General features: G+C 39.8%; 1 protein-coding gene across 2 annotated transcripts in view; it reads left to right on the top strand.

Annotated features, from left to right (window-relative positions):
* TTC39C (tetratricopeptide repeat domain 39C) overlaps positions 1–21,901 on the top strand; it is a 44,651-nt gene extending 22,750 nt beyond the window's left edge. For both annotated transcript variants that reach the window (XM_035125140.2, XM_035125141.2), the window contains 11 exons: positions 598–712; positions 2,411–2,765; positions 4,564–4,732; positions 5,742–5,835; positions 6,816–6,923; positions 8,415–8,524; positions 10,553–10,676; positions 14,942–15,039; positions 15,252–15,356; positions 17,306–17,344; positions 17,643–21,901. In XM_035125140.2, coding sequence (XP_034981031.1) covers positions 598–712; positions 2,411–2,765; positions 4,564–4,732; positions 5,742–5,835; positions 6,816–6,923; positions 8,415–8,524; positions 10,553–10,676; positions 14,942–15,039; positions 15,252–15,356; positions 17,306–17,344; positions 17,643–17,732 — 1,407 coding nt within the window. In that variant the 3' untranslated portion in view covers positions 17,733–21,901. The remainder of the gene's footprint in view (positions 1–597; positions 713–2,410; positions 2,766–4,563; positions 4,733–5,741; positions 5,836–6,815; positions 6,924–8,414; positions 8,525–10,552; positions 10,677–14,941; positions 15,040–15,251; positions 15,357–17,305; positions 17,345–17,642) is intronic.
* Positions 21,902–21,952: the final 51 nt, after the last annotated feature.

Raw genomic sequence — 21,952 nt, 5'->3', positions numbered from 1 at the left:
AGCCCTGTTTAGAGAAGCTTTTAATATTTAATGCTGTATTGTTTTTAATATTCGATTGGGAGCTGCCCAGAGTGGCTAGGGAGGCTCACCCAGATGGGCGGGGTATAAATAATAAATTATTATTATTATTTATTGCTACTGCCTCTCATCTCCTTCTATGCTTCCACAGAATAAGAAAATGATTTCAAGTAAAGGTTGCAATCTCTGGAATGGGAAATACAGTAGATATGCTTGTTTCATGGTTCCAGTAATGAACTTTTTTACCTGCTAGAGCAGAAGACAGGAAGTATGTACGCACACTTTCTGTTGGATGGACAATACATTCCTTATCATAATGCTCTTACATATGAAAGTATTCCTCTGCAACATATGGAAATTGTACAATATTTTTAGTTTCCAAACATACAGACAGTTTTCTAAATGTGATAGGCAATTCTCTTTTGTTTCAGTGCTTTGTTAGAATTCCACACAGTTTTTGTGTGTGCCCCTATTGGGAAATTAAAGACCACCTTGTTGCAAGGGAGAATATGTTGCCTGAGTTAGAAGAATTTAAGATTCATAGGATGTTTCTACCCTACTTTCATGGCTTTCAAACAGGTTGATGGCCGAAAGGCTACCCCATCCATGATTGATCGACTGCAGAGACAAATCATTGTAGCAGACTGTCAAGTTTATCTTGCTGTGCTTTCTTTTGTGAAACAAGAACTCTCGGGTGAGCTCTGACTTCTAATATTAAATCTTTATTCTGAATCCAGTGTGTGTGTGTTTTTTTACTTTCTTGTGTCACCTTTGGATATTAGGAATATTTTAAATAAATCTAGTGCATACTGAAGAAATACATGTATATCTGATTATTTTTTGAAAACTAGTATTTCAGTGCAAAACGTAGCACGTCTATATAAGATTGCTCTGCAGTGCACCTCTCATTTTTGACCTTTATCTGTCGATGTGCAGGCCAAGGTGAGACGAGGACTATGTATTTGCCACCCCCCCCTTCCATGCTTACTGCAGCATTGCTGAACAAAATTGTGTAAACACTTGCCTTGTGGTGAGCCACACGAGAACCAAATGTGCTATGCAGCAGAAAGTGGTTGAACTGCACAGTCTTGCAGTAACTTTAGCCTCTTAATAAAGCTGAATCATGGCTGTTGGTCAGAATGTTTTTATTGCAACAGACAGCTTAATTTTTCATAGCTTGGTAGTTCTAAAAAAGAAACTGTTCCTTCCTTCATTGTTTACAGCCTATCCAAAGCAATTGGGAATGAATAGTGACTTAACCATTGTAAAGATTTATGGTTAGAGTTTGCATGCTACATCATTTTTTTCTTTGGGCCCTACATGTCCCCACATATTCTGAGTCCCTTGGCAGAATCTTCCGAAAACCAGAATCTCCTCTTAATATCACATACTAACTGCTTAGTTTCTTTAGTCTTTTTCTGTTTTCAGAATCCCTGCATATTGGTTTGAGCACATGTATAAGTTGGAAAGGTTTTTTAGGTTTTAGTCCATTAAGCAGATCCACTAGCACAAGCACTTTTGACTGTACGATGGGAATTCCCTTCCCTCTCCTCACCCCCTTGCTTCCCTATATCTGAGGAGGGTTGGGGGAACCCCCAGAACTTATTTAGGGGGCCCACAGGAAATGAAGTTCCGTTGCATAGCCAAAAGTGCTTGTGTTAGTGGAACACTTTGTGTGTTCTACAGTTTTTTTCTTGTGGGGAAAGGTATAATAAGTTGATGTTCAGTATTGATGAATGACTATTACTAGTATTATTATTTATTAAATTTCTATACTGCCCTCCATCCAAATATCACAGGGTGGTTTACAATATAAAAAAACAAAAATACGTACCTGAATAACAAACACAAACAATACCCTAGACCACACACAGTTTAAAAAGTCATACATAGATTGTTTAATTAGCCCAAGGTCTGGGAGAAGAGAAATGTTTTTGCATGCCGCCTAAAGATGTACAGTCAAACCTTGGCTCCCAGATGCCTCCGTTTTGGAAAATTTTGGCTCCCAAACGCCGAAAACCTGGAAGTAAATGCTCCGGTTTTCAAATGTTTTTTGGAAGCTGAATGTCCGGCGCAACTTCTGCTTGAGTGCAAGGAGCTCTTGCAGCCAATTGGAAACCGTGCCTCAATTGTCGAACATTTCGGAAGCTGAACGGGCTTCCGGAACAAACGAGGTTTGACTGTATAATGAAGGTGCCAGACCTTTCTGGGGAGAGCATTCCACAAACGGAAAAAGGTCTGTTCTCATGGACCTTTCATGGAGAAAGCACATGAAGAAGGGCCTCAGATTATGATTGCAGGGTCCAGGTCAGTTCTGGGACCATTATTATGTTGATTCTCTGTTTGGAAAAGCTGCTGTCTTTGGCTGAACTCTTTTCTTTTCTCTTCTCAGCTTATATAAAAGGTGGGTGGATCCTTAGAAAAGCTTGGAAAATCTACAATAAATGCTATACAGACATTAATACACTTCAGGAATTATATCAGAAGAAGATAACTCAGGAATCCTTGACTTCTTATGCTGCAAATGATAATCATGTTGCTGCAGAAAGCATAACGGAGGATTCACTAAACCGTCTGAAAGGTGCTGTTAGCTTTGGATATGGACTTTTTCATCTTTGCATATCCATGGTGCCCCCAAACCTGCTCAAAATCATCAACCTGCTGGGTTTTCCTGGAGACCGCCTGCAGGGGCTTTCTTCACTGATATATGCAAGTGAAAGTAAGGACATGAAGGCCCCTTTAGCTACGTGAGTAGCTATATTGCAATGCTTTGGTAAATAACTTAGTACTGAAAGTAAGTAAACTGCAAGTCAACGTACGTTAGGAAGCGCTCTTGTATTTGTTCTTTTCATTTTATCTTAATGGAAACATCACCAGATAAAGTTGTTGCTTGGTGTGCGATGGTTTATGAAATGAGAATCTGGCTTTTAGAAAGATTTTTAATTCACCAAGGATATATTTTTGTGGCCTCAAATGCTTACAAATTCAAACAACCCAGATAAAATGCTGATTGAAATAAACAGCTCTTAAGGCAGTAATAATTTGGCACTTATAAAACTGGTTTTCAGTAATGTTGTATAGAATTTCTTATTTGTGTCTCTGATTCTGTGTATTCCAATGATGGACCACATTTCTCAAAAGCCCTGAGTGATCTGTGACCAACATGTAGAACTCCTCCATTCAGGCTTCTCCATTCAGCTCAGTGGAGAGAATAGTTATGCCCAATCCATAGCCTCCTTTAGCATGTAATAGCCCTGTGGCAAGGACCCTCTGGTTCTCCACAGTTGCAAGAAGTATTTGGCTTGAGGTGAAATACTATAAATGCAGCCTCCATCCAGTGAAGCTATTGGAAAGATTTGAATGATATTAATGAACTATATACCACTCCACTGAGCCTAGGGCTTGCTGATCAAAAGGTCGGCGGTTCGAATCCCTGTGATGGGGTGAGCTCCCGTTGCTTGGTCCCAGCTCCTGCCAACCTAGCAGTTCGAAAGCACGTCAAAATGCAAGTAGATAAATAGGAACCGCTACAGCGGGAAGGTAAAAGGCGTTTCCATGTGCTGCTCTGGTTTGCCAGAAGCGGCTTTGTCATGCTGGCCACATGACCTGGAAGCTGTATGCCGGCTCCCTCGGCCAATAATGCGAGATGAGCGCGCAACCCCAGAGTCGGTCACGACTGGACCTAATGGTCAGGGGTCCCTTTACCTTTACCTTATACCACTTTTACCTTTTGTAGAAACATATATTTTTTTGTTAAGGATTTAGCTGGTGTTGACTTGTGGCCTGCAAAGTTGGGTCAATGTTGGTTTTTATTTTGCATGGCAGCTATTAGTTTTCATTTAGAATTCTGGTTTAACATGTTAATTCCAATTGTAGTCTATAATTCATATTTTTTAATACTATGTTAGGGTTCTGGATTGAGAAATACTGTGTGTATTCACTTCAATAAAAGTGGAGCTTTGTATGTGCAAAGAGATGCATACTGAGGGCTACCTCTTCCTCTGAAATGAAGTGGAAAGCCCCATAATGCAGGGGTGCTGAGCTGTTTCCTTCTTGTAGTACACTGTAGTGTTAATTACATGTTGTGTGCACAAGTGGCCTTTGACTGGAACCCTAGACATCTCTGGCACAGCTGGAGGAATAAGTTGGGCATAGCCTGAGGTGTTCTGAATCTTTTACTGTTGCTGATTATGTGGTGAATTGCAACCTGGTTTTAAGTATGTGGCTGGGAGGGGGGGAATGTTTGCTTGTTCTGTTGCATAATGAATGGCAGCACAAATGCACACTTCCGTCCTGCCCTGTGTGTGTGTTACTGTTGGATTGTGACCTTGCTTAGAAGCATAAAAAGACAACCCACCTTACTAAAGGCAATGTCTCCTCTTGCTGTGATTAAGGTTTAAATTAAGGTATTGACATAATGTTGGCCTGGCACAGGAAAGAGAGAGAGAGAGAGAGAGAAAGAAAGAAAGAAAATCTTTTGTCAGCATCTCCTCATTACAAAACCAGTTAGCATCATGATTTTTGTGTGTGTGCGTTTCTTTTCAGATTAGCCTTGCTGTGGTACCACACTGTGGTTCGTCCTTTTTTTGCTTTGGATGGCAGTGACACCAAAGCAGGATTGCAAGAGGCTAAAGACATTCTCCAGAAAAAAGAAGCTGCTTATCCAAACTCATCTCTCTTTATGTTCTTCAAGGGAAGAATACAGCGTCTAGAGGTACTGATAGACTTCTCTGTATGACCGTAATTCTGCAAGATTTGTTGAGTCAAAACCATTTCAATAAAAGAATGTCGATGCAGTTGGCCTATCCATAATATAGTCAAGAGATCAGTGATGGGGGGAGTGTTCTATTTAGCATGAAACATGGCTCACTGGACTCTTAAAAAAAACAAAAAAAACTGAAAAGCAAGTTTATAGAGCTCATGGGTGCAGAGAATATATCCAAAATGTGTTGGCAAAGTAGAGGTTTTCCTTTGGCAAAATGGTAACATTTTTCATATCTGGCTGCTGCTCTGTTGGTAGCATTAATTCCTGTCAATCCAGTGTCTTCCTGACCCCTTGTGGGGGAAGAAGTAAACTGTTCTGAAATTGTACATGGCTAGCTAAAATGGTGGCAGCACGACAGTGGCCTTATTCATGTGCAGTGTTAAACCATACTTCAACCATGGTTTAATGAGAACCAGAGTCTGCTAGTGAAAGCTCCTCGTTTGTGCCTGCTTTGCTCTTACTCAGCTCCTGTTTTTGCCATGCCGGGAGGAAGAAAAACAGGAGGGTGGCTTAGCATTATGTGTAAACCAGTGCTTGTGGTTTGTTTCTCTCCAAACAAACCAACAAACAAACTCTTTGGAGAGAAATGAACCAACAAACCTTTGTTACAGCTGTTGGTTAATGAGAAGAGAGCTTAACCTGGTTCATACGGCACACTAATTCAAACTTTGGCATAATTCAGTACATTGCAGCAGCTAAAATGACCAGAGAACAGCAAAGTTGCTGTCAGCTCGTGTCCCATACATTTGTGCAATCTTGCTAAGTCAAGTTAGTGTGTTCTGTGAACTAGGCCTGATTTGAGTAGCCAGCTGATGTTTGGGCTGCAGGCTTGCAGTAAAATCACACCAGACCATCCTTGCTTCCAAACTCTGCTGGAGGGCTTGGAATTGTAATGATAGAACTAGTATTTATTCATATTTGCATTTTGATCATAGTATTTCTCTCTCTCTCTCCTTAGTGTCAAATCAACAGTGCCTTGACCTCCTTTCATACTGCTTTGGAACTGGCAACTGATCAGAGAGAGATTCAGCATGTCTGTCTATATGAAATTGGTATATAATAAAACTAATATATTTTCTTATTGCTACTGTGTTTAATCACTGCTGCTAGAGCTTGAATGAGCAATATTGAATTGTGTTAGTAGTATGCATTTTATTAACAAGAACTTTAACTTCCAACTGGAATCATCCTTGGAAAATATTGTGTGTTCTGTGTGGAAATTATATAATCATGATCATTTGTTGGTCAACAGTCAAAGGGAAAAAATCACAGTTCATTGGTTTACCACACTAAATTTTCCATTGATGCATAAAGATTACTTGAGCTACATGCTCATTGCCTTTATTAACACACACACACATGAAAAGTTACATTGGTAATGTTCAACCTGTTGCTGTGGAGTGAATGCATATCTTGCTTACAGTCAAAAAAGCGCAGCATTAGTAAACCAAAAGTACACCTCTTCTCCCCCCCACACATTTCGAAAGCATGTTAAGAGCTGTGTTTACACTTCAGATTCTAGTTTTTATTCAGTGAATTCTTACAGAAGACTGTTTCTGATACAGTATAATCAAAGGCAGCATGGCTTCTAAAAGAAGACAATGCATTTTTGTTTCACCCACTCTTTGAAACTGTAACATCTCCTAATGTTTGTGGACTTCCTTCAGACAGAAAACAAGCAGGTTTTACTTGATTAGTGTGATGGGCAACTTGCTGCCTGCTTACAGAAACTCCAGTCCATTTCTGCAATGGCTGTTGACACCTAAGATCCTTGTACTCTCATGTGCAGTGAGGGATCAGGCCTCACTCCGTCCTGCATCAGTGGCAGATTCTATTTCCTCCAGATTATTCTCTCTCTCTCTCTCTCTCTCTCTCTCTCTCTCTCTCTCACACACACACACACACACACAGAGAGAGAGAGAGAGAGAGAGAGAGAGAGAGAGAGAGAGAGAGAGAGAGAGAGCGCTGTGCTTATTCCATGTATGAACCATTTCTTTTCAGTGTGTTAAAAATGTTTTGCTTGTTCTTACAGGGTGGTGCAGCATGATAGAAATGAACTTCAAGGATGCATTTGAATCCTTTGAGCGTCTTAAAAATGAATCAAGATGGTCCCAATGCTACTATGCCTATTTGACAGCAGGAAAGTATAATTACATGAATAGGAATGTGGTGTGTGTGTGTGTGTGTGTTGAATTTGTTGATCATTATATGGCAGTAGCATATCTCTGCAATAAAACCACCCACAACTTACATTTTTCCTTTTCTAGATTATGTATTGTAAATAAACCTTAGATTTACAGCTTCACAAATCACAACATTAGTGTAACAGTGGTGTTTACATCTTTATCAATGACTTGGATGATGGGCTTGAGGGAATCCTGAGCAAGTTTGCAGATGACACCAAATTGGGAGGGGTGGCTAACACCCCAGAGGACAGGATCACACTTCAGAATGACCTTAACAGATTAGACAACTGGGCCAAAGCAAACAAGATGAATTTTAACAAGGAGAAATGTAAAGTACTACACTTGGGCAAAAAAAATAAAAGGCACAAATACAGGATGGGAGACACCTGGCTTGAGAGCAGTACATGTGAAAAGGATCTAGGAGTTTTGGTTGACCACAAACTTGACATGAGTCAGCAGTGTGATGCAGCAGCTAAAAAAGCCAATGCAATTCTGAGCTGCATCAATAGGAGTATAGCATCTAGATCAAGGGAAGTAATAGTACCACTGTATTCTGCTCTGGTCAGACCTCACCTGGAGTATTGTGTCCAGTTCTGGGCACCACAGTTCAAGAAGGATACTGACAAGCTGGAACATGTCCAGAAGAGGGCAACCAAAATGGTCAAAGGCCTAGAAACGATGCCTTATGAGGAACGGCTTAGGGAGCTGGGTATGTTTAGCCTGGAGAAGAGAAGGTTAAGGGGTGATATGATAACCATGTTCAAATATATAAAAGGATGTCATATAAAGGAGGGAGAAAGGTTGTTTTCTGCTGCTCCAGAGAAGCGGACACGGAGCAACGGATTCAAACTACAAGAAAGAAAATTCCACCTAAACATTAGGAAGAACTTCCTGACAGTAAGAGCTGTTCGGCAGTGGAATTTGCTGCCAAGGAGTGTGGTGGAGTCTCCTTCTTTGGAGGTCTTTAAGCAGAGGCTTGACAGCCATCTGTCAGGAATGCTTTGATGGTGTTTCCTGCTTGGCAGGGGGTTGGACTGGATGGCCCTTGTGGTCTCTTCCAACTCTATGATTCTATGATTCTGTGTGTATTTATATATTTTTATTTACTGTTAATTAGATGAAATGTCTTGTGAGCATGCAATATTCTTCCTGCATGATAGCCTCTATCTGCATTTGTTTGTATCTCATTATTATTTATGTATGAAGCACCTAAGTTTTTCTAGGCGCTGTATAAATATCAAAAGCAACATAGAACCTGCCTGTAGGTTTATAATCTTAATAGGTATCCTACATAAAGATGGGGCAAGGAAAGAAAAACAAGCAAATTCAGGCATCAGTTATTTATAAAATTTCATAAATGTTTAAAAACCATGTGGAATGGCAGCTGAATTTTTTTTTTGCCCTAAGATAACTAGAATAAATTTTTGGTGTGTGTTTTATTACAGTGTGTCAAGGTGCCACTGGTGATGTGAATGGAGCTCAGAATGTGTTCAAAGAAGTCCAGAAGCTTTTTAAAAGAAAAAACAATCAAATTGAGCAGTTTTCGGTCAAAAAGGTCTGATGAGCATAAGCCAAGTTGATTTGTTGATGGTGGTGTGATGATGATGATGATGATGATAGCAATCTAAGCTGAATCTTTTAAAATGTTTTCTGAACAATGCCGCTTAAATACTGATTTTTACTGACCCTGTTAAAATAAGTATGTCAGGACCTGTCATGAGAAGCATGTGTGTTTCAGGCCGGGACACCTCCCCCCCCCCCCCGTTTGTACACCTCTCAATTTAGGAACAGGACGTGAGTTTCATGAGATAAGCACTAGATAATAATTCAGTGCTGTACTGGTTTGTACATTATTTTCTCCTTATGGAGAGAGTTCACATAATTTTAGTGAGAATCTTAATTTTGCATGCTTCTTCTACCAGATACAGGAATACTTTTGTAAATGGAAACTGGTAGTGGAAGAATTCCACTGGAAAAGCCAAACCATGTATGTCTTAATAGGAAAGCAAAATAATACCGTATTATAGTGCATGTGACATTCTTAAGAGAAAAATAGACAATCCATTTTTTATTATGTTCATGACGTTTTCCTTGTTCAGTTACTGTGCTGTTAGTGTCTGTAGAATGATCCTATTAAGGTTAGTGCTGTAAGAACATTTTAAAATCTCTGTATGACATTTGTTTTATGTCTTTGCTTAAAGCCGTGTCAACAGCGTTCAAAACTCCCATTGTTCTAGGCACATTTTGCGACTGGGAATTTCATTAGCGCAAGCAATTTCTGAGCAGTACTGCACCTAAAATTTCAGATTTAAACTGCTGCTGCTGACGCTGAGGGCATGGGAGGAGAAATTCCTGCCTGCTTGACTTCCAAGAAATCACTGCAGTATCAGGCAAGCTGGCCTTACAGAAAGGCAGTGTTTTGAGGGACCCTCGAATATTAAGGCGGCAGGCAGGAGAAGCATGGCTTTGGTTTTTTTGCAGTCCTCAGATTAGGACTAGACCATGTGAAAAATGAACATAATATTTTAGCTTCACTTAATTCATTTTCAGCTTTGTATTCTTGTTATTAAAACATGTGCCTAGACCAAGCACCCCCAAACTTGGCCCTCCAGATGTTTTGGGACTACAATTCCCCTCATTCCTGACCAGTGGTCCTGTTAGCTAGGGATAATGGGAGTTATAGTCCCAAAACATCTGGAGGGCCGAGTTTGGGTATGTCTGGCCTAGACATTCTGTTGTGGCGCCCATAACCTAGGTTTAAGGTGCCGTTTAGCTCCCAGCTTTCATATCTCAGTTTCTAACACTGAGTGTCAAACAGTTTAAATTGCCAACAAGCTATCTGTAGAGAAAAAGGCTTCACTTCTTTTATCTGGTCCCTTTTCTTTCTCTCTCCTTTGCCCTTGAAAACTTTCCCATGTTTGTCCCCTTGCTTTGTTGATACCTGAGATAATACCTGGAGTTACGATTCCTGGAGGCAGATCTAAATTAGAAGAGGGAAGGATCTAATAAGTGATATGCTATAGATCTCCCCAAAGGAGTCTGGGACTTGCCCACAAATTGCTTTTTTCTTAACTAATTGGAAAGAGTCCCTCGCCCTCACAAGAGAAGTTTTGACTCTTTATGATTAGGAATCTGTTAGTTGCTTTGTACAAAAAAGTCTCAAAGCAACTTAACAACAGGGTTAAATGCCCAGCTGCACCATGGTCATGCACAAAGATCAGCCAGCCATTATTCTGAGCCTTTCAGTACTAGAGGGGAATGTTTTGGAAAAGTGGGACTTTAAAATGTGCGCCCTACGAGTCCCAAACAGTACTACAAAGTTACTGTTCTAGACTGTCTGGAGAATGGAACAGCACACACTTTGTAGTGTTTAGGGGTACACTGGAGCATTATGTTGTGGCACATGATTCTTTACGCTGACATTTCAGTCCTTAGAGATTTGCTGTTTTTCTGGCTGAATGTTAAAAATATCCTTCAGCTTGTCCAATTGTATAACTTTAAAGGTTGCATTTTGAAAACATGTTGAAAACCTCTTGCCCTTGGCTTAGATGGAAATTAAAATAAACCATTTTATTGTTTTCAGGCAGATAGATTTAGGAAGCAGAAACCAACCAAGCAACTCTGTATACTGGCATCCATTGAAGTATTGTATTTATGGAAAGCTCTTCCAAACTGCTCCTTCCCAAACCTACAGCACATGAGTCAAGGTACAAGATGTGATGTCTCTTTCTTTTTATTGTTGTTTTCTGCACACACTGTTTCTTTTATAAACCATCACTTTTCTGTCACTAATACTTGCAGTTTGTGCCAATTTAAGGCAGAAACTGGCTTACTCATCTAATGATTGATACACTATAAACTCTTGGGCTTTGAATAATAAGCAGTTCGAAGTGGATAATAAACCAGATTGTGGAAATTTGAGTATTGTTCTCCCACCACCCACCAGAACATATTCTTGGCAGTAATGTGAGCCCAAATATAATGCATGGTAGCTACTAGTTCAGTGTTGTGGTTTGCCATTGTTCCCTCTATTTCTGATGTTCATGCTGTGAGTTCCAGTGCTCACGTAGCTTCCCAAGAGAGAGCTATCAATAGATGCAGGAGTCCAAGGTTTGCAGGGGAGACGGGAAGGGGCACACTGAGGCAGTTAGCCACTGCCCACCCAGCTTATGCTACCCCCTCTCCTCTCACTATCTCCCCTCCGTGCACAGCAAAGATTACTTGATATTACATAGATAGGGTTGGCAGTTAGTTGCCCAGTCTACATCTTCATATCTCGCAACTGGTTTCTGAAACAATCTGGTCTTAAACTCTTAACACATTAAAGGTCAGAACCCGCAGTGTAAATAAAGCAGATGGGCAACCAGTAGGGATGGTATAAGACCCAGTCTTTCCACCTGATGACAACTGGTAGAAGTTTCCTGAATGTCTAAAGGGAACCCCACATTGTCACGATCTATTCACTTCGAAAGTAGGGCATGAATAACTGATGCCAGATCTGTCATCTTCAGGAAGTAGAGACAGGCACAGATGACAAATATTCTTTGCTCATGTTTTGTCTTAATTTGAAGCACGCTTTGTTAGACTGTGGATTTCTGAAGATAAAAAAACATATTGCTTCAAAGGAAAAACAAAACTATACAGCATTCCTATACAGATGCCTTGTCATGCATCTCTTTAAGAGAGTTCTTTAGTGCCAAGGCTGATCTTAGTGGTGATGTCATTTGTCTCGGGTTGCTGAAGAAGCTATAAGCCCTAGGATGGAAGAGATTCATATTCAAAATGGCAGCTGGCACTCGCTGTGAGCAATTTAGACAAGACTTAAAACACGTTTCTGTATATAAAAAGTATATAGCTTCTCAAGGCCTTCTTCTGACTTTTATGACTGGATTTTAGGCCTTGGGAAATTGGCTTTAGGGTTGGGAAAGCCCTCCGGAGGCAAAGGCTGCAACTTGAACATATTTCCAGAAGTTCATTTTTCTGTGCCATTTGACTCATACAGAATACAAGGCTGGAAAGCTTGACTTAAACTCCTGGTGTGTGTACACTTCTGTGTCCAACGTGTTCCTCCCTGGTCCACGCAGATAAAGGATTCATAATGCTTTACATTATTTGTTGTTGTTTTTTAAAAGACTTTATTCAATTTCCTTTTAAAAGATACAGAAAAGAAGAAAGAATAAAGAAAAAAAATACAGAAACAAATTAGAATAATATACATAAATCAAATTATATACATAAATCAAATTATTCAAATCTAATACACAAATTAAACAATAATCAATAAATTAAACAAAACAATAAATTAAACATTAAACAAACAATATATCAAACCAAATCCCCAAACAAATTATAAAATATTTATATAAAATGTATATAAAATCCACTTCCGAACGATAATATATCGCTTCCCTTAATATCTATTCATTAGAATCATAGAATCATAGAATCATAGAATCATAGAGTTGGAAGAGACCACAAGGGCCATCCAGTCCAACCCCCTGCCAAGCAGGAAACACCATCAAAGCATTCCTGACAGATGGCTGTCAAGCCTCTGCTTAAAGACCTCCAAAGAAGGAGACTCCACCACACTCCTTGGCAGCAAATTCCACTGCCGAACAGCTCTTACTGTCAGGAAGTTCTTCCTAATGTTTAGGTGGAATTTTCTTTCTTGTAGTTTGAATCCGTTGCTCCGTGTCCGCTTCTCTGGAGCAGCAGAAAACAACCTTTCTCCCTCCTTTATATGACATCCTTTTATATATTTGAACATGGTTATCATATCACCCCTTAACCTTCTCTTCTCCAGGCTAAACATACCCAGCTCCCTAAGCCGTTCCTCATAAGGCATCGTTTCCAGGCCTTTGACCATTTTGGTTGCCCTCTTCTGGACACGTTCCAGCTTATCAGTATCCTTCTTGAACTGTGGTGCCCAGAACTGGACACAATACTCCAGGTGAGGTCTGACCAGAGCAGAATACAGTGGTACTATTACTTCCCTTGATCTAGATGCTATACTCCTATTGATGCAGCCCAGAATTGCATTGGCTTTTTTAGCTGCTGCATCACACTGCTGACTCATGTCAAGTTTGTGGTCAACCAAAACTCCTAGATCCTTTTCACATGTACTGCTCTCAAGCCAGGTGTCTCCCATCCTGTATCTGTGCCTTTCATTTTTTTTGCCCAAGTGTAGCACTTTACATTTCTCCTTGTTAAAATTCATCTTGTTTGCTTTGGCCCAGTTGTCTAATCTGTTAAGGTCATTCTGAAGTGTGATCCTGTCCTCTGGGGTGTTAGCCACCCCTCCCAACTTGGTGTCATCTGCAAACTTGCTCAGGATTCCCTCAAGCCCATCATCCAAGTCATTGATAAAGATGTTGAACAAGACTGGGCCCAAGACAGAACCCTGTGGCACCCCACTAGTCACTACTCTCCAGGATGAGGAGGAGCCATTGATGAGCACCCTTTGGGTTCGGTCAGTAATCCAGCTACAAATCCACTGAATGGTAGCATTGTCTAGCCCACATTTTACCAGCTTCTTTACAAGAATATCATGGGGCACCTTGTCAAAGGCCTTGCTGAAATCAAGATAGGCTACATCCACAGCGTTCCCTTCATCTACCAGGCTTGTAATTCTGTCAAAAAATGAGATCAGATTAGTCTGACATGACTTATTTTTCAGGAACCCATGCTGACTTTTAGTGATCACAGAGTTTCTTTCTAGGTGCTCACAGACTGTTTGCTTAATGATCTGCTCTAGAATCTTTCCTGGTATTGATGTCAGGCTGACTGGGCGGTAATTGTTTGGGTCCTCTCTTTTCCCCTTTTTGAATTACTTGCATTACTTTTAATGACTTCCATTTATGAATATAATCTGATTATTAATTCTTTCAATTTTTCTATCTATATGTATTCCCCTGTGTTTTCTTAATCAAAACAGATCGTTAACTCCGTTTTTATACCTTTTTCTCTAAAATAATCTTCAACATATTCCCATTCAATTTTAGACCTTTGTTTTGATATATTCCTAATTGCCGCTGTCATCCTTGCCAGATTCATAAATTCTATTAATTTTATTTGCCACTCCTGGATTGTTGGTACCTCCTCTTTTTTTTCCATTTTTTGTTTTTTATCGGTAACTTCACAAACCTTTCATTGCTCCTTTGTTTCTTAACCGATTCTTAGTCAACATAAATTTGCTGCTTCTTTAAACACATCTGGCATTTCCTCCAGCATAAACATAAATGAAAATATTTATGCAATAGAACAGTATGATTTAAAGCTATTATAAACACTTTCGATGTTGAACTATGAACCAATTCATACATTGTTTCACTTGGCTCTCCTGCATATTTGAATGGCCATCCTAAAGGTTTAGGGGTCAGTCTATTCCCCTTGGCTCTCCTGCATATTTGAATGGCCATCCTAAAGGTTTAGGGGTCAGTCTATTCCCCTAGCTGGCGCCGGTGGGGCTTGATGGAGCTATGCAGCCACTGCTGCTTCCACAGCCCAGATCGGACCCATTGCCATCATGCATGAGTAGTAGGGTTTGTACCGGATCCATCTGCTGGCTGATGATTGAAAGGGGAGAATATTAGCATTTTTTTTGTCCAGATGTTGATTGGACTAAAAAGTCTAAAGTGAAGACAGAGGATTAGGGGATAGATTTAAAGCAGCCTTCCTCAATCATTTACCCGCCAAATGTTTTGGACTACAACCCCTATCATCCCTGTCCACTGGCTGATGAGAATTTGAAGTCCCAAACTGTCTGTAGAGCAGCAACTTGGGGAAGATTGATTTTCAAGCTTTTTAAGCAGTTTTCTGTATCTAATTCATTTTTGTTATAATTACATTGGGTTTCTTCTATACTGTTTAAAGGCAATTGTAATAAAATTGTGTACAAATTGTTGAACTAAATTTATTTATTTTTTATCTAGTTTAAAAACTAAATGCTTCAACCTTTTCTTTTCTGATAAAGCTTGCCACGAAATTGATGATTCCACTGTTGTTGGTTTAAAGAACTTGCTACTTGGGGCCATACACAAATGCTTAGGAAATGCTGAAGATGCTGTTCAGGTATGTTCCTCTTCTAAAGTCCCTGAACTAGGGAGTTCTTCCAAGTTTATTTCTGATCTGCTGCATTAACTGGTTCCAAAGCTAACTGGTAAATCAACAGGCCCTGCAGGTGAAGATAGTTGCAAGATCTGAGAATGTGTTGTTCTGTGTGAAGGCTTCTTTTGTTCATTGAAATGTCACTGTGTGTTGAATGTGTTAATTTTGTTTTACAGTTCTTTCAACGAGCCCTTAAAGATGAACTGTGCCGCCAAAACAATTTGTATATCCAACCCTATGCTTGCTATGAACTTGGCTGTCTCTTGTTAGAAGACCCACAGGTAAACAGTTTAGCATACTTTGAAACCGCCTAATATTTGGTGTGACATTACTGCTTCAAAAGAGAAGTAGAGGAAAGTTGCAAGTGATCTGGAATGTGCATTTTCTCTTTTTGGCTTTTCTTTGTGGTGTTATTTTTAACACATGCTCCTGTTTACCAGTTTACTGATTGCCTAACATAATTGCATCAAGTATACCAGCAATTTATTGATATGACTGTTGCATTTAATCAGTGCAATAAAATCAATGGTCCAGTTGAAATGTCTATTTATTCAGTCACTGCAGCATTGTTGGTGAAAAATGTTTAAATTTTGTGAAATGATATTGCACTGGTAGTACAGGTGATATTCTCAGATGCAGTCAAATGAATTGCATATGGCATTTCAACATATGATCTATCTTAGGGGTGGGAAACCTTTTCAGCGTGGTGGGCTAGTTCCTGAACTCCATCATCCCCAGCCACTCTGATGTTAGTCACATGACATCAGCAAGGTGTCAGGTGACCCATTTCCCCCTTTGCAATGAGGCTTTAGTTCAAGTATCACAATAAAAGGTTAAATAATACTGCATGAGAGGATATCTAAATTGTGTTGCAGGTCTGTATACATGTAGCATTAGCATGTCAGGGACCTGTAGTTGATGCTATGCCAGTATGGTAGGTAGAGCCTAGTGGCCAATTTTTAAAAATTACATTGGCTACATTGAATCCTTGTTGGGTAAGGGTTCTCCGCCTCCCCCCCCCTTTTTTTCTTTCTTTTGCATGCTCAGCATTACTCTTAAACCAGGCATTAGCTTGGAATCTCTCTTCCTACCCCTACCTCTCCAGCACATCTAGGGTGAAGTGGGAGAGCTGTGGTTAGCATCATGGATGAGATTAGGAGGGAAGGGAAAGAGCATTGGTACAGGTAAAGAGAGTGAGGAATGGGTGGCTTGCTGGGTCGCTTAAGCCCTTTTCCAGCAGGGAACACTGAGTAATCCAAGCACTATTAACATATACTTGATGCCTTCCAACTGTGCGTGGTAAAACTTGTGAAGCTAGTAAGAGTGTAAAGATCTAGGCATGTAAAAATTAGAGATCTTCGTACACTTTCTCTTCATGCTTCATACACTCAGCCGCCCACGCTTCTCTTCATTGCCATATTTAAAGAGAAGGTCTTAAAATAGCTTTTAATTAATGCTTTTCAGACCTGCCTCTTAATTGCTCTCCAACAAGACCATGGAAAGGCAGCATGAGCTTGTTTTGAACATGAAAAACAGAGATCCACTGGCACATCAATGATGTATCAGTATTTTGTATTTGCCTTTTTATTTGGATCCTTATATGAAGAGGGGATATGAAAGGGCTATGCTCCATTTTTTTTATACTTAAAAACACACAATGCATGTGGAAGATGGCCTACGAGGGTTACTGCTTTCTAGAAGGAGATTTGGGGGGAGGGAGGAGTCACGTTGCATAAGCGGAAATCCTTGTGCTAATGGAACTCATTAATTGAATATCACCCAGTGTGTGTGCAAATTTGTTCTCCTTTTTATGTGGAGGTTGTTGGTGTATTAGCAAAAGAGACAGCTGTCAGTTGTTTTGAGATACCTAAAAACTTATTGAGTGATGTTATTAAAATTACGTATCTAATTTCTGGTAGTTGGCATTTTGCTAGCCAAACTCCATATTATTAGAACTTGAATTCTCATTAGACCAGTTAAAGAGGGACATTCAGTGGTGACTAACCAGACCATAGAACAAGTTTCCACTGGTGCAACAAGACGTCCTCTTCTCTCCTCTGCCTACCCCCCAATTTTTCACTGTAGGGTTTGGAAAACCTCCAGAGCAGATTTAAGCAGAGAGTGAAGAAATGAAGAAAGTCCCATCATCTGCCATTGTCTGTCTCCCAAAGTATTATTTTCTTGCATTTGCACACAATTTTAAAAAGTTATATTTTGCTTCCTCCTACAGACAGTACCAAGAGGCAAAGCCTTACTGCTTCAGGCAAAGGTAAATAAATTAATAAATGAAAATGAATTGAGCATTATTATTATTATGCAGATAGGGCATCCCTTCCTTCATGGTATAGCCTGGCTGGACTTGGAGGGTGGCATTGCTATTAGTAATTGTGGGATGTGAATGAGACCTCTTATCCTTCCCAGCCTGCATTGCCATTGAGGGTATTGCGCTATGTCCTAAAAACAAATAAATGCCATATTCTGTCCTGCGTAGAAGTTACCATGTTTTTTTTTTTTGTAAACCTGAGTGAGGTAGGCTAATGTATTGGTTTGTTTGTTTTTCATTGCAGGAGGAATTCACAGGGTATGATTTTGAGAACAGATTGCATGTCCGCATACATGCAGCGTTAGCCTCTCTAAAAGAAGTGGTCCCCCAGTGATGGGCAGGATGCCTCAACTCTTTCTTCACCCTGTTTCTGCACTCGGAGCAAAATGGTTAGGAAGACCAGCTTCTCTACTGAAAACAACCACCAGTGCCAGAGACACTTTCCCCACGACATCTAGAGTTGGTGGCAGAAAAACATTACCATCTTCAATGGTTAAGGGCAAAATTAGCCAAAAAGAAAAATTAAGTGTCCTAGGGCCTAATCCAGTAGCAATTTCTCTTGCACAAGTCCTAATTAAGTGAGTGGGAGCTAGAAGTTGCCTAACTCCTGGGATAGATTTGTGAAAGCCTGGGGCGGGGGGGGGGGGGACTGGAAAATTGGGTTAGGTCGTGGAGAGGCAGTTGTTACTCAGTTATTCCATCCCCCACCACCTCTCTCTTGTCTTCATATCTCTACTCTGGGATTCCATGGGGTTTGTGCTAGAGGACTTCTCCAGGTTTGGAAGCCTTTGCTTTTGAGGTGTGTCTTTTTTGTTTGTTCTTAGACAAGTGGAACATATTTAGCTTGTGGTTGTACAACTGAGCCTACAATAAGCACACTTTGACTTCTATAACATCATTGGCTCAGTTTCTGCAAAAAGCTTTTTTCTCTCATTTTGGATAGGTTTATTTGTTCTTTTGAAGAGGGATACCAACTGTTTGTTGAAACAGTACTGTGTAATTAATTGTTTGAAACTGTAAATAGGCAGAAATAGATATTATTCAGAGGCCAACAAAAACAGAGCGAGCCTGGAAAGAATCAAGCCTGGCTCACTCACAGCACAGCAAACCTGCTCATTTAAGTTATATTGATCATCCAAATGCATGTGTAACAGAGCGTACCCCAATATTTATGTTAAATTGTGTGAAGATTTAGAAACTTCTATTTTTCAGCCAAATGTTTATTTTTTAAACCCTTAATAATTGTGTTACAGACATTTTTTTATCTGTTTTAAATGGTACTGTTGCCTACTAGCTTTGCTGTTAACAAGGTGTTTACAAATTATCACCCATATGTTAAATATAATGGGACTTGCCATGTGGCAGTCCAGACCTATGATGTCACTTATCTTTATTCCAGTTTGTTTTAGTGTGTTATTTTTAACAGGTAGGTGTTTTGTAAAAAAAATCAAAAACAACTCGAACACCAATTTTTGGAATAGCAGTTTTCCTAAGTACTTGAGAATTGTGTAACTTTGTAGAACTGAAGTACCTTTTTCTTTCAAAGTGGTTGGAGCCTTACCTGGTATCTAGCTATAAACTTTGATTCTGGCACACTCTGAAAAATGCTTACATTATTGTTTGTACTTCACCTGACTGACTGGTTCCAACACTTTCTTGGCATATGGAGAGTACAAATTTGTTGGCCCTGATTCAGACCTTGGTAGGCTTCTAGTGAAGACGTGGAGATACATATAAGCATCTCCACCTGCATAGCAACCTGCATAGGCATGCTCCCCAAACTGCCAAGTATGGACTGGAGCTGTGGGTCATTGCCCCACTCTCCCTTTGGCCAGTAAAAAGCACTTCATGACAGCTGAACCAGCTGCCTTCTAAAAAGAGGAGAAGTTGAATGTTTAAGAGATGTAACTACAGCTTTACTTTTTAGTAACACTATATGTTGTGAATATTTCATTATTATTATTATTATTTATTGATTTGGAGGAGTCCCATTTCTCAACGGATTGACAGCTTTATCTGCTTTGGTTTCATTTTGTAGACATGGGATGTTTGCTCTTTTGTATGCGTTAGTGTGAAAACATGGCACTGCAGCATATATGTGTGACTCACTTAAAATGGCAGGATTTGCCATTCTGTTTTTCCGCTTGGGGACTAAAAAAAACACCCTGGTGGGATCCTTGCAATACATTCCTTGGAAGGGGAAGGGGATTGGGTAATTAGCAGCACTCGAGCAAAAGACTGCTGTTGTCTTACAACAAGATTGTTTCACCCTTGGTGGTCACACAGAGAGTCAATGGGTATCAAACACAGCAGCAGCATCCTCATCCCTGGATGGTCATGGGATCTGAGGATAAGCTTTCAATGTTGAGCTCATGAAACAGGAGCAGCCATCCTACAGCTACAAAATTTAACAAAACATAAAACACGTAGTGGGTTGGGAGCTATGTGCCTGTGTGAAAGCAATTTTGACCCCTGATTGCTTATGAATCACACACACACACACACACACACACACAATTTTTCTGCTAGGTTTTTTTAAAAATTGGTGCAAGCACTTTACCTTATCTGTAGTTTTTCTTTAGAATTAGTAAGTTAAACTAGCTCATCATCTTAGACTATTGTAGAAGTTACCGTAACTGTTTTAAGTACACCTGTGGCAGCTTACATGATTTGAGGATTACACACCAATAAATGCCTGAACAAGTCTATTAAAGTTGGAAAACTTTTGCACTGGCATGATAGGTTCATAGGAGGGGCTCCTCACAAGTGTCTAGATGATAAAACAGTAGTGACCTGACCATGGGCCTATTGCTGTCTCCAGGTCTGTTTTGAGATGTGTTAATCCTGCAAGCAAAGTAACCTCGCCTTGTATGTTGACAGCAGCTCAGTGCCATCCATGTATTTCCCCCACTCCCACCCCTCTCATGCACACATAGAAAAAACCTCTATCTTGTAAATGTCAAAGGTATTTTTATATTAGATTATGCCAGTGATGAGAATAATCTCAGTTGTATTTTATGTAATTGGAATAAGTTTTTATACTTTATAGCTCGGAGGCATGGTCTAATAGCAATAACAGAGTAAGCATCTCATTGGTTTAATATATATATATTATTAAGAATTTACCAGGTCTGGTATATTTTTTGTTGTTGCTGATACCTTATTGCATTATGATGTCCTTCAAGTGAATAACTTTAATTTTTACATGTTACTTCAGTTTGTTTACTTTGGTGTGCTATAAATGCCTTTAATTTACAGAACCTGTACTTTAAATAAAAAATATTTCTGCTGAGTAAAATTAAGAACAAGATTTGAGGGTTTTCCCTTCTTTGTAATTACCCTTCAGTTAAGTAGCCTTCTAGTGATAAATATGCATAGTTTTTCAAGGGTACCTGGATGTTTATCAAAGTGAATGGTGTAACTTATGGCCAAATTTGATGTGGTGCAGGAGACATGGAGGGTTTCCCAATAGTTTTTGTTTAATGCAGTTGGAAGGGCATTATTAATTTGATCAGAGTTGGAATGAGGGTGATGCTTAACCACCTACAGTACTGAGCAATACCCACAAGCACTTGGGAGAATAAATACTTAGGGCCTGTTACCTTTTTCCATTCCGGACAGAAGGAATTTTGATGAGAGAAAGGATTAAATTCCCCTTCTGCTCTCTTCAAATTAGGGTCATATCTAGGCTGGGTCTTTAGGCCTAGTTTTCCTCTGAGGTGGTAGGCCTGTGCTTGGCTTCTTTCAAGAAAGTCTGCAGAAGTGGGCTCACAAGATTAAATGTTCCTCTGTATTTAACAACCACAACACCTCCACATAGAGGACTAGCTTCTCAGGAAAAGAAGTTTCTAACCTAGAATCCTTCTTCCTAACACCTAGTTTTCTGTGTACAGCTCAGATTGGTTTATCACCTCAGTGAGAACAAAGGCTGAAATGTTCTAGGCTGCCACAGGAACCTCAATGTTTGTTCTTCATCATGATGTTTTAGTTTCTCCAGGTTTCGCAGATTGAGTACTTCTACCATATTCAGCTCAGAACTGATTCATACTTGCATAGAAATATCAGCGTACAGAATACATGTGCAGATGTTGGTTGAATGGTGAGCATGCACTTAAAATTGCTGGTTTTCCATAAATATACCTGGTTACAAGGGTGTGTGATCCTTTCCTTTTAGTTTCCTCCGTGTCTACTATAGGGAAACCCAGCTGTTTAATAGTACTCATGCCACTCACAGTTGATGCACTGCCCATGTCTTGTGTATGCATAATTCAACCTATGAATTGGGTCTCAGTTGTGGCTTGGGCAACAGTATTCCACGTGTGCTGCAAAGACATGTTTCCAATGCAAAATCTGTACTTGTTTACTGTTTTAAAAAAATGTTTTCCTTAAAAGATGTATTCACTCCCCCCCCCCCCGGAGCAAACACTTTATGTTCTGCCACTAAACTTTCAATGTTTGTTTCTTATTTTCACATTGGTTCTTAAATAAAATCTGTAGAACATTTTCCTGACTTGACCTCTCTTTTTTAAATGCCATACTGTTGTATCCCTTAGC

This window comes from Zootoca vivipara, chromosome 8 (assembly GCF_963506605.1).
Source record: "Zootoca vivipara chromosome 8, rZooViv1.1, whole genome shotgun sequence".
Classification (NCBI taxonomy): Eukaryota; Metazoa; Chordata; class Lepidosauria; order Squamata; family Lacertidae; genus Zootoca; species Zootoca vivipara.
This window is presented reverse-complemented; position numbering and strand designations above follow the sequence as displayed.